This window comes from Carassius carassius, chromosome 11 (assembly GCF_963082965.1).
Source record: "Carassius carassius chromosome 11, fCarCar2.1, whole genome shotgun sequence".
NCBI lineage: Eukaryota > Metazoa > Chordata > Actinopteri > Cypriniformes > Cyprinidae > Carassius > Carassius carassius.
The window spans coordinates 347,082-360,195 of record NC_081765.1 but is presented as its reverse complement, the minus strand read 5'-3'; the positions used below and the strand labels follow the sequence as shown (position 1 = coordinate 360,195).

General features: G+C 42.1%; 1 protein-coding gene across 1 annotated transcript; it reads left to right on the top strand.

The window, feature by feature from the left end:
- Positions 1-6,283: 6,283 nt before the first annotated feature.
- LOC132152345 (high-affinity choline transporter 1) lies at positions 6,284-11,761 on the top strand. The gene is made up of 8 exons (XM_059561113.1): positions 6,284-6,518; positions 7,080-7,193; positions 7,482-7,637; positions 7,746-7,894; positions 8,293-8,436; positions 8,564-8,717; positions 9,123-9,340; positions 10,643-11,761. The coding sequence occupies exons 1-8, from the start codon at positions 6,335-6,337 to the stop codon at positions 11,312-11,314; spliced, it is 1,791 nt and encodes a 596-aa protein (XP_059417096.1). The 5' UTR covers positions 6,284-6,334; the 3' UTR covers positions 11,315-11,761.
- The last annotated feature ends 1,353 nt before the right edge of the window (positions 11,762-13,114 follow it).

Sequence of the window (13,114 nt, the reverse complement as noted above, 5' to 3'; positions counted from 1 at the left end):
AGAGACAGAGAGAGAGAGAGAGAGAGAGAGAGAGAGATTGAAATCACCTTTATTTACAACATAGGTAAAACCAGTCTGTGTTACCACTAACAATCTGCATTACAAAATCTCAAATTACGAAAAACACACAAAAAAATAAAATAAATAAAAATAAAAATAAAAACAACAACAAAATGACTTAAAAAGTCAACATTAAATCATCATTTTCCTTAACTGTACATAACACTCCATTTATGGCCCAAGTATTCACAAACACTGGTAAGCACCCAACTAATTTATAGTACGCATATTCTATCCTAAGCCTTGATGCTACCAAACCCTTGAACATCATCAAAGGATCTAAAGTATCTTTGCCAAGCATCTTATTTTTCCTTGTTTTCCAAATAGTGAGTTTGGCAGTTCCAAACACAAAATTTAGTAAAACCAAAACATGTTTACGACTAGCGAAATACTTTGGCCCAAAAATAAACAATTGAGGAGATAAATCTTCACCTAAAGATGATACCCATTGAGATAAAAAGGAGAATAAATTACCCAACCGTACACATTGCACAAAGAGGTGAAAAATAGTTTCGTTTTCAGAACAAAATAAACAACCCACCTCTACATTTGGATTGAGGTGCACCACATGTCTGTTCGTAGCTATTGCACTGTGTACAATCCTCCATTGTAAATCACCAGTCCGTTTATCAATGGGGCGTTTATACAGTGACCGCCAGCAACCTTTGGGGGAGATATCTACTCCAAAAAAATCAGTCCATTTAGATGACTTTACTCCGGAGAGAAGATGTGTATTGGTCACTTTCACACAAGTCACATACAGAGCTTTTTTCCCAACAGACTCAAAAGTATCCAGCTGAGGAGTTTTGAAAGACAATATGAGATTTTCCTCCTCATGCCATCCCCCCACGTTAGCAGCTATCATCAAGGATGGAAAATCATAGTCACATCCAGCCATCCACTCTTTGATATGATTAGAGTTGTTGATAAAAAGTATCTGATCATAGTTCAGTTCTCCAAGTACTTCATCAGTAACTTGTTTCAAAAATCGAACAGATTTTATCCCAGTTCTCTCACTCAAGATCTCCGAACTGATGCTTAAGATGTGTCCAAGTTTTACACATCCAACAGCTATCAGCCGTGATGACAAATTAGCAGAGCTCAGGTGTCTAGAAGGTAAAAAGGGGTTCTGGAACAATGGCTCTTCCATCAGCCAAAAACCTGCATGTATTCCAGCAGGTCTTGAGACAGAAAAAACTTTCCATGCTTCCATCACAGATCTGTAGAAGGGAGTCAAATCTGTAAGAGTTGATTCATTCAAGTTCAATAAGAAGAGATGTTTATCAAGTCCCATGTTGCCTGCTTTCCTCAAGAGTGCAACTGCAGTGTTGGACCAAGCAATGTCACCATAATACAGCAGTCTCTGAGCAGCTTGCAGACGAAAGGCCATGAGTCTTGATCTGATGTCCACAAGACCTTGCCCCCCTTCATGCACTGGCAAAAAAAGTACAGCTGATCGGACCCAATGCTGTCCTGACCAAAGAAAATTCACCAGCATCCTTTGAATATCTTGAACTAGTCCAACGGGAGGCTGCAACACAATAAATTTATGCCACAGCGCAGAAGCGACCAAATTATTGGCAACTAGAACTCTCCCCCTATAGGATAGCTGGGGTAGCAACCAGGTCCATCTAGACAATCGGGTGCACACTCTCTCCAAAACTCCCTCCCAGTTTTTCTTCTGAAACTCTTCTGATCCCAAAGACACACCAAGTAATTTCAGCCCTTTTCTATTCCAGTTTAAACTACCTGGTAGTTGTGGGAGATTTTCTAAATTCCTTTGACCTGACCAGAAAGCCTCAGTCTTCTCCCAGTTTACTTTAGCTGATGATGCCCCTTCATACAGCTCAAGTGCTCTAGACAAAGCTTTTATGTCATTATTGTCATTGACAAACACTGTAACATCATCAGCGTAAGCAGTAATTGTAGTTCTTAAATGTTGAGGCATTGTAGGTATTGATAAACCATTTAGAGTTTTTCTTATATTGGAAAGTAAAGGCTCAATAGCAATACTATACAATTGTCCTGATAGGGGACAACCTTGTCTGATTCCCCTTGAAACCACAATAGGCCGACTTAGGCCACCCCCCACCTTGACCATACAAGAAGCTCCAGTGTACAACAAACGTATCCATTTGATAAAATCCTGACCAAACCCGAATGCAGCAAGTAGATTAAAAAGATAGTTATGATCAACGCGATCAAACGCCTTTTCTTGGTCTAAAGCAATCAATCCAACCTCTGCATTAAACATTTTACAGATATCCAAAGTATCCCTCACTAAAAAAAGATTATCCATTATAGATCTTTTCGGAATGCAGTAGGTTTGGTCTTGATGAATTATCAAATGTAAAAACTTCTTAAGCCTATTGGACAGACATTTAGACAAGATTGTATACTCTGTTGTTAATAAAGCAACAGGTCTCCAGTTCTTTAACAGAGTCAAGTCTCCCTTTTTAGGTAACAGGGACAACACAGCTCGTTGACATGTAGCAGGTAAAGTGCCATCTTTATAACTTTCACAGAAAACTTCATAAAGGTCCATTCCAATATACTCCCAAAAATGTTTATAAAATTCAGAAGTCAACCCATCAATTCCAGGAGAGCGTCCGGATTTCAACTGTCCAACAGCAATAGTGAGTTCTTGAAAAGTAATTTGTGTGTCCAAAGCAGTCTTAGAAACAGAGTCTATTTGAGGAAGTTCATGAAAAAGTTGCGCTTCACAACTAGAGTTACAAAGATCAGCTTTGTATAAAGAAGAATAAAAACCAACAGCATGACGACGCATTTCTATAATGTCATTTGTAATCTTCCCATCTGGAAGACGTAAACATGTCATCTGCTTAGACTGTGCCACTGAACGCTCTAAATTAAAAAAATAGGCACTTGGGGCATCCATCTCAGTAACTGATGTAAAGCGTGACCTCACCAAAGCTGCTTTCACCCTCTCATTCAAATGAAAACTTAGCTTTTCCTTTTTCTGTTTTAAGTTGTTAATAAGAGCTGGGTCATGTCTTCTTATCATTTCTGTCTCTATAGACTCTATATCTCTTTCCAGAGCTTGAACTGTTTCTCGTTGAGTAGTCGTACACTATGCAGTGTACTGTTGACAGGATAGTTTTATTTGAGTTTTTCCAACCTCCCACCATTGTTTTAAATTTTCAAAATCATTTTTCTTCCCCTTCCAATGATTCCAAAAAAACACAAAATGTTCAGAAAATAAAGCATCCTGTAACAGTTTAGCATTAAAATGCCAATAAGAAGATTTTCTTGGAAATTGTGCCATGTTTACTGAAATATATACCAGATGGTGATCAGAAAAACCTACCGGAGTAATGAAACGATCAATAATTCTGTTATTTATATTTTTTGAAACATAAATTCTATCTAAGCGAGCAGCACTTACTCTGTTGTCAGAAATTTTAACCCATGTATATTGTTTATCTACCGGATGCTTGATTCTCCACATATCTAAAAGTTCAGCCTCTTTCACCAATCTTGACAAATAGTTGGATGAAAGCATGTGAGGCTCTTCATTATTATGGTCAACATTAAAACATTCTGTACAATTCCAATCCCCACCAATGATGATGTCTCCATCACTAAAATCCTGTTTTAAGACATTGCTTAGCATTCTAAACAACTGTAATCGCTCATTTCCAACATTTGGTGCATAAACATTTATAAAATAAATTGTCATCCCTTCAATAATAGTTTTGACAAGAACCAAGCGACCTTTTACAAATTCCTCTGTTTTTTCAATGCTAACTTTTATATCTGGAGAAAAAAGAAGAGCAACTCCAGCGCTCAGATTTGTACCATGGCTAAGTACATGTTGACCTTTCCACCACATTCCCCACTCTATTTCGTTATCCATATCACTATGTGTTTCTTGCAGTAAGATGACATGTAACTTTTTATTTTTCATGATTTCAGACACCAAACCTCGTTTATGACTATCCCTCCCTCCATTAATATTTAATGAACCCACCCTCAAAAGATCCATGTATAAGTTTAGGGAGGAGAGAAAAAAGACAACGGCAGAAGAAACCAGAAGAAATAAAGAGAAGAACACCGCGTGATGCATGGCTAATCGTTTATAAAAATGCCTTTAGCCTCTTCTTTTTATCCACCATTCTACATTTTCTAATAACTGTAACATGTTTTTTTAACCGAAAGCGTTTCTTTTCACTCAGCTGATCAAGATTTACAGTCTTTTGAAGAACTGCCACTGACCTCTCAAATTTTCCAACATCAGGAAAAAATTCTTTAATGTTGACTTGTTTTCCAAATGTCTCATCAAGAAACCCATTGATTTCATCTAATGTATACAAAGAGGGATCTTTAATGGACATATCTTGAGAATCGCCCTCAAGTCCACATACAGACCCTCCTTGGGAGTCACATTCGTAATCAAGAAGAGAAACATTTTCGTCAGATGCATCATTATCTACTGCACTACCATCATTACTCAAACACAACTCTCTCTTTCTTACAGCCGACCCAACAGACTCACACCTGCTTGGACCTGCAATTTCCACACCATCATCTTGCTGCTCATCAGCATTGATATTTTGAACAGTATTTTCATTTTGCTGACGTTCATACACATTAGTATTAGTCACAGCATTATCATGTACTTCAATAGCGGACGGCGCCGCACCAGAAACGCTCACCTCCGCTGGACCTGCGTGTTCCTCTTGAGCAGCGCGCTCCTGCTCCACCGCATCTCCCTCTCCTGAGACAGTGGGCCTTTGCCTATCCTCTGGTGCGCGCTCTCTGTGAGGGCATGCGAACTTTTTATGCCCTAAATCGCCGCAATCAAAGCACCTTAAGCTACCAGTGCTTGCGTACACCATATACGTTTTGGCTTCATATCGTACTCGGAATGAAACATCCAGCGTGTTTTCGGGGGAGTCTAAAAACATAAACACCTGTCTTCTAAAAGATGTAACGTGTTTCAGAGACGGGTGTTTACAACCTAACGTGATTGTTTTAAAGCCACTGGCAAATTTGCCAAAACGTACTAATTCCCGTTCCAACGCTTCATCCGGAATGAAAGGTGGAACATTCGATACCGTAACTTTAACTGTCGGAGCGTATAGCGGAGTAACCTGAACAAAGTTTTCATTTATAACGAGACCATTCTCGATTAAACGATTGACAAAGTTTTGTTCTTTCAAAAACACTACTACAGCTTTATTCATACGAGAAGCGGACACTATATTCTCGTGTCCTACTTCCCCACCAGCCGAAATAAGCACGTCTTCCACTGTGACGCCATCCTCGGGTACACACCTAAAGCCATTGCGCAAGGACAAAGACGGCATCTCCTCATGAGACGCCATCTCTCCCTGCGCAAAACCCTCAAAAACTAAGTCAAAAAAACTAATTTTAAACCATGCAGAAAATAAAAGAAAACAAAATCCCCGTAATTAAGACTATGTGAAAAAAAAAAACACAGCTCAGGTCTCACCCAACACCACTCTCACCCACAAAACCCCCAACATGCACCACGTGAGAGAGAGAGAGAGAGAGAGCGAGAGAGAGAGAGAGAGAGAGAGAGAGTGTGTGTGAGAGAGAGAGAGAGACAGAGAGAGAGAGAGAGAGAGAGAGAGAGAGAGAGAGAGAGAGAGAGAGACAGAGAGAGAGAGAGAGAGACACAGAGAGAGAGAGAGAGAGAGACAGAGAGAGAGAGAGAGAAACAGAGAGAGAGAGAGAGAGACAGAGAGAGAGAGAGAGAAACAGAGAGAGAGAGAGAGAGAGAGAGAGAGAGAAACAGAGAGAGAGAGAGAGAGGGGGGGGGAGTGAGAGCCATATAAAACAGTTGTTGAGGAAGTTCATCCTCTCCAGTCCTCAGCCTCCTCCTGTCTTCATTCTGCTCGCTCAGGATTCACTGTCTCCAGAGGTAGCTAACAATACCCTTCCGTTTTATTTTGTCTGCTTTATTGATTTCAATTTAATATGTAGTGTACTATGAGTCGAACTTGTTGCTTTTAGTCATACCATTGTTTATTTGAAATGAAAAAAAAAATTGTTATTCTAATAAAATAAAGAAGGTTGCATTCAAATGGAAAGCTTGTATGTATGCAACAAAAAGTATTGTGAAAGATAAAAGGAAAACAGTGCAAAAATAAAAAGTAATGATAATAATTAAGCTATGCATATTATGTAGCATATTTCCTTTTCCCATGTCAGTATGTGAATGTGTTATTCTTAAACGATTCCAGCGACAGAACGGAGTGTTGCTGTGATTTGTGTGGGTCATTGTAAGATGGCCATTCATGTGGAAGGACTGCTGGCCATCGTCATCTTCTACGTGCTGATTTTAGTGGTGGGGATCTGGGCAGCGTGGAAGAACAAGAACTCTGGGATCTCGGAGGGAATGGACCGCAGTGAGTCCATCATGATCGGTGGCCGAGACATCGGTCTGTTTGTAGGTGGATTCACCATGACAGGTGATGCTCTCGTCTCACTCTCAGACACTCATTACTGCATCTGTGATGGAAATACTGTAAGAGTTAGTGTAGAATAAATTTGTATTTATTTATCTATTTATTATTAAATGCATGTTGGTTGATAAGAAGGATATTTCCTGAGTTAGTGACTTGTTTTTAAGTGAGTAATACTTCTACAGATGTAAAGTACTTTTGTCTTTTTATTTAAATCTTGTTTTTGGAAGGAAAGATTGTTTTGTTATCTCTTCTGATAAATTATTTTTCTAATTAATTAGAAATGAAGGTATTTCAGAAAGCCAGTCACTTGCTCTGTTTAGTTCATGGGAATATTGAAACTAAATGTTATAATCAAGGAATAAATATAGTGTGTGTCTAAAGAACACACACTCGCCTAAATTCATGAATGACTGTCCTCCTCACACACACACACACACTCACACACTCACACACTCACACACACACACACTCACACACACTCACACACACACACTCACACACACACACACACACCGTGCGCTCAGTGGTTCTCGTCTGTCTTCACGGTTCTCTCTCTGATCGCAGCCACCTGGGTCGGAGGAGGTTACATCAACGGCACCGCCGAGTCTGTGTATCTGCCCGGATCCGGCCTGGCCTGGGCTCAGGCGCCGTTCGGTTACGCACTCAGTTTGGTCGTAGGTGAGATGATAGTACACTAATGATCCATGGATTGGAAATCATTACCACATTAAATGAAAACGAGAGGTTTGTGGCTTTCAGTCCATGCCTGTTATCTGTGAATGTCTCTCAACACAATCACAGAATGCCAAGTGATGACTGTTACAAATACTACAGACTGTAAAATAAAAAGACCTGATGCACAGGGTCTTTAAAGAGAACTCATCTTTTGAGAGCTATTCTTCACCACACATATCTTCGTATCCCTCAGTGTGTGGTCAGGCTGACAGTGTGCTTTATTTGGTCCAGGTGGGTTGTTCTTCGCCAAGCCCATGCGCTCTCAAGGCTACGTGACGATGCTCGACCCGTTCCAGCAGCTCTATGGGAAGAGAATGGGAGGCCTGCTCTTCATACCTGCTTTGCTGGGAGAGATCTTCTGGTCAGCTGCCATTTTGTCAGCCTTAGGTATGAAATACACTACATTTACCAGACGTTAAGCTCCATAGACACGTATTATAATCAGTAGATCAGGACGGTCTAAACAGAATAAAACCCTGGCTGTCGTCTGCACAGGAGCAACCCTGAGCGTGATCGTGGACATCAACATCAACATGTCAGTGGTGATTTCAGCCTTGATTGCGATCTTCTACACGCTGGTGGGGGGACTGTACTCGGTGGCGTACACAGATGTCGTCCAGCTCTTCTGCATTTTCATAGGTTTGGTGAGTCTCCTCTACAAACATGTGCATGTCTGCAGAGTGTCTTATTTCCAGGTGTTGGGGTTCGACGTGTTGTAATGCAGCTAAATAAACATTAAAACAAAGTCCCTGAAGAGCACCTGTGTTCCAGAGGAGCCACACATTTGACTAAATAATGAAAGTGGCTAGAGTTGAACTGCTGAGCCTAAGCTTTTATCTGCGTGTTTCTCCCTTACCTGATCACTAACATCAGGCAGAAGTGTGATCTGTTTTGTAATTTCCACCCCATCTTTAACATGTCACAGTTCTGTTTATTTTTGCCTAGCTTGTGTTGTTAAAGAGCTGACATTGAGTTAAAAGCAGCTGGATGTCATTGGAAATGTCAGTACATATCCGTGTGATTTCCCCATGTCTTTATTTAGTGGATAAGCGTGCCGTTTGCCCTGTCCAATCCCGCTGTGTCAGACATCGGCGTCACCGCAGTGAACACAGTGTTCCAGTCTCCGTGGCTGGGCCAGATCGATCCTTCTGATGGCTGGATGTGGGCTGATAACTTCTGTCTTCTTGTGAGTCTGTGCAGAAACACACTCGCCACATACAGCAAAGCCCACACTGACATCAGTCATATTTTATTTCAATACACCGAAACATCAATGCGACTGTCTAGTTTTGACTGTGTGTGTGTGTGTGCAGATGCTGGGTGGGATCCCGTGGCAGGTGTATTTCCAGCGGGTCCTCTCCGCCTCCTCGGCCAGCTACGCTCAAGTCCTGTCCTTCCTGGCTGCGTTCGGCTGTCTGGTCATGGCCGTGCCGTCCGTCCTGATCGGAGCTATAGGAGCCTCCACAGGTAACACGGCTGTGCTTCCCACTTCTCTGTAGTGAGAGAGGATCTGAGATCACACTGAGACTCCAGATGGCTGCTGTCATTCATGTCTGAGGACTCGTGCGTTGAGCTGATTACAGCCGTATCTACAGGGGCTTCATTAAAGCTGTTGATCGCAGGCTTGTGAAGCAGAGTCTCAGCTAATCAGCAGATGTTTACTGTTCAGCCCAAATGAATAAAGACAATACTGTAAATCAGCTATTACATACTTCACAGTTCAATCAGGCAGATTATTTCAAGAATGTTTGTTTGCCATTACAGACGGTTATATGAAATAACATGCATTTCCTATTTTCTATAATATTTCTGCTTCACACATTACCAATGATACTCACCTGATGAAAACGGTGTGTGTGTGTGTGTGTTGAGACTGGAATCAGACGTCGTACGGTCCGGTTCCTCCGGTGGAGAAGGACGAGTCGGACATGATCCTGCCCATCGTCCTGCAGCATCTCTGCCCTCCGTTCGTCTCTTTCTTTGGTTTGGGGGCGGTGTCAGCCGCTGTGATGTCATCCGCAGACTCCTCCATCCTCTCAGCCAGCTCCATGTTCGCACGAAATATTTACCAACTTGCTTTTCGCCAGTCGGTAAGTTCTTGATGCCATCAAACCACATGTGACCAGTCGATGAATGTGTGTGACCACATGTGAAACACTGATGAACTCGTACCTCATTTCTGGGTAAAACCTGTGTAATCACAACTGAAGCAACCTTAAAACACACACACTCCTTCCATTAGAAACAATGTTTTTTAACATTATTACAAATTCTCCTCCACCACAGGAGACCCGACTCAAATTCATTTGTCCATTTTCTTTTGGATCATAGCAGAAAATAAACTAGGTGACCTAAGTTAATGATTTTGTTCATCCTGATAATATTAAATCAAAAAATGATGAAGTCAAAATGCAGTCAGCAGAAGTAAAAAGCCAAATGTAGGCTATAACCGAACTACATCATGGTCATGTGACCTCAGCGTTCCCCACCGTTAAAGGGAACACACATAACAGTGTCTGTGTCATGTTAGTCTTGAGTACCTCTCTCAGAGACATCTTTACGCTTCTCCCTGAAAACAGCCGAGCTCCTGGAGGCGTGCCCTGTGCAGATATTCCTGTGCAGTGCTGCCAAATGAAGCACGGTGATGTGTTGATGTGTGTGCACGCATTCTTCCAGGAGAAGAGCCTCTACAAGGAATACTGCCCTTAATGACACCATGATGGACCATCCTCAAAAATAACTTTCCAAAACATATTCAAAACCAGGAAGGAGTATATTTGGCACAGAAATAGTCTGCCATACGTCCAACTCGTTTTTTGAAATATTGGCCATGTTTAGCATGAGATTCTTACTCTTTAACAGTGTAAATAATTCAGAATGCATGAAATCGAATTAGACCCCCTTTAAGCTTCAGCAACTCTTTCAGTCTGTATTTCAAAGTATTTTCTCTGAATGTTTGAGTTACTGTATTTTGCATTGGTGCGATTATTAGACTAGTGAGTAGCTGAGTTACCTGTTCGATGTGATGATGTTTAACCTCTGAGTTCTGTAGTGCCATTTAGATACTTGTTAGCAACTGCGTTTTTCTAGAGAGAAAAACAACAAGGGGGTATTACTTATATAAAAGAAACAAAAAATCCAAGCCACCATTGACTTCAGGACAGTGGAAGCAGAGTCAGAGCCTGTTTCCAGGTTTTGTTTCCTGCATCGATTCTTCATCCCTGCAGCGCTGTCATACAGTAGTATAAAATAGCAGTATTTAAATTCATAATAATGTGCACTGATGGAAGAAAGTAAAGCAAGTCCATTGTGATTTGATGTTTCGAGTAATTAGATTTACTCCGAATGTAGTGCAGCTGCATGAACCACTGCTTTAACGTGTGTCTCCGCAGGCGTCGGACCGGGAGATCGTGTGGGTGATGAGGATCACCATCTTTGTGTTTGGAGCGCTAGCGACCGTCATGGCCCTCCTGACGGGCTCTGTGTACGGCCTGTGGTACCTGAGCTCAGACCTGGTGTACGTCATCATCTTCCCTCAGCTCCTCTGTGTGCTGTTCATCAAGGGCACCAACACCTACGGCTCAGTGGCTGGTTATGTGTTCGGGCTGCTGCTGCGGGTCGGCGGGGGCGAGCCCTACCTCAGGCTTCCCCCGTTCATCTACTACCCCGGCTGGACGACGCGTCAGAAGGAGCAGCGCCTCACGCGGGAGGTGGAGCACTTCGTGGAGCAGAGGTTCCCCTATAAGACCGTCTCCATGCTGGCTTCGCTTCTGAGCAACGCTGCCTTCTCATACATGGCCAAGTATCTGTTTGAGAGCGGTACGCTCTCGCCCAAGTATGACTTCCTGGACGCAGTGGTTACCAGACACAGCAAAGAGACGATGGACAAGGCCACGCTCGTCGCCCATGATAACATCCTCCTGTCAGAGCTGGCTCCTGTTCAGCCGCGGCACGGAGGATCGGTGTCAGGAACGTTCCTGAACACTGATGTCCTGACTGACGAGGGCCACATGAGCCCGGACTCCAGTAGAGACATGAGTGATTACATACTGAAGACAAAATGAGCAAGCTGCACCCTGACAGCAGGCCAAAACTGTGCAATACTCATGGAGGGGGAACAAGTAGTGCAATTACTATTGACCTGACCTGACGTGATTGATGGTATGTATGAAACAAGCTTTTGTCTGCTTAGAATACAACTGTTATAGTGCAATATGTTTTTAAAAGCATCTGTTACTGTCTGTAATCCATATCATGTTTGAAGGCAATGGTTCGCCCAAAAACGAACATGCTGTCTTTACTTACACAGCCTCAAGTCTGGTATTTGAAAGCGAACAGACCGTTAAGATCCAAAAGATGATAGAAAAGTACTCCTCGTGGCACATGCACTATACCCTGCTTAATATTAGTATTAGTATTTATATTTGATCCAGAGTGGTTTTGGTGTACATGCATGCCCAGATTTGCAGCTAGTGAGTTTGGGATACGGATGGAATCGGCTGTGGGTTTAGGGTCCAGTCAACTGTGTTAGGTACTTCAAATTAAACTATAATGTAAATCACGTGTTTAAACAGCAAGTATATTGTGTGTTGTATATTTTTATGTAAGTTGATGTAGACACGTAATATAAAGTGGGTTCTCCATGTCTCCTGAAGCCAGATTTGTTTGGGGAATTTAAGTCACTGTACACTCCATTCATATTCAAACTGCAGATATCTCAAGACCCTGCTATACTTGTGTGGTTTTTATCATTATAATGACTTACATGATTTTAATGTAAAAGGTGAAGACTAACAGTCTGGCTCCATGGAGTATATTAAAATTGTGTGCACACCTACCCATGGATTATACCGATTATATTATGGTCACTTGACAGCACAATTTGACCAGAAAGATAAAAATGAAAATGATGTCAGAGATCCACGTCATAAGAATGATTTATTATGGTCACGTTTGAATCCTCTGCATCAGTGCTGCGTCTCTGTAGTAAAGCGGTGAGAATTAGGTTGAGGTTTCCATCTTACTGCTGAGAATGTCATGTAAGATTTTAGACAAATCTTTTCAGTAGCAAAAGTCCTTCATTGATAGAATCACATTGGTAGTGTTGATGGTATGCATATCAATAAAACTAATGAAAGAGTTGATTTATGTGCAGTAATCTGCCTCATGTTGCACGGGCCAAGCTGATTGGTGCTCTGCCTGTGATCCATCAGCCAATGAGCTTGATGTAAATAGTCCTGCTGCAGCTGCTTGGCTGTGGCCTGCCATCAGGATTTTCTCTCTGATGTGCTGAGAATATTAGTGAATATCAGCCATGTTTTATGAAGCTTGGACCTACACTGAACTAGGTAAACTCTAGCCAGACCAGCTCAGATGTTCACAGTAGATGATTCGTGTGAATAAACCTGCCTGGATGTCAGGCCAGTAACACATCACTAGGTTACACAGAATTATATGTAATATATCTAGAGTTCAGTTAGTGATCTCAGTGTGCAGCAGACACACCAATCTTAATGATGTCTAAATATCACTTAAAGATTATAAACCTCCTCAGTGACAATTAATATGCAGACACATCTCCTAAGAACCAATCCCGTGTGAGTGATGCGCTGCATTATACAGGCTATCGGTCAATGATGCCTGTGGTTGTTTGGGATATTAATACGGCCGGCGGGACGCTTGCAGTGGAGTCCATCAGCAGTCCGGTCATACACAGATCAGTGCTCAGGACAGATCCCGAGGCTGGACCGAGCTCAAATACAGCTGGTGAGCCTCAGCAGCGAGTGGTTGAAGCGTATTGTCGGCCTGGGGTTTGTCCAGCAAGGCTCTGTCCTAGTCGAGTCTAGCTACACCAGGTCTACTAA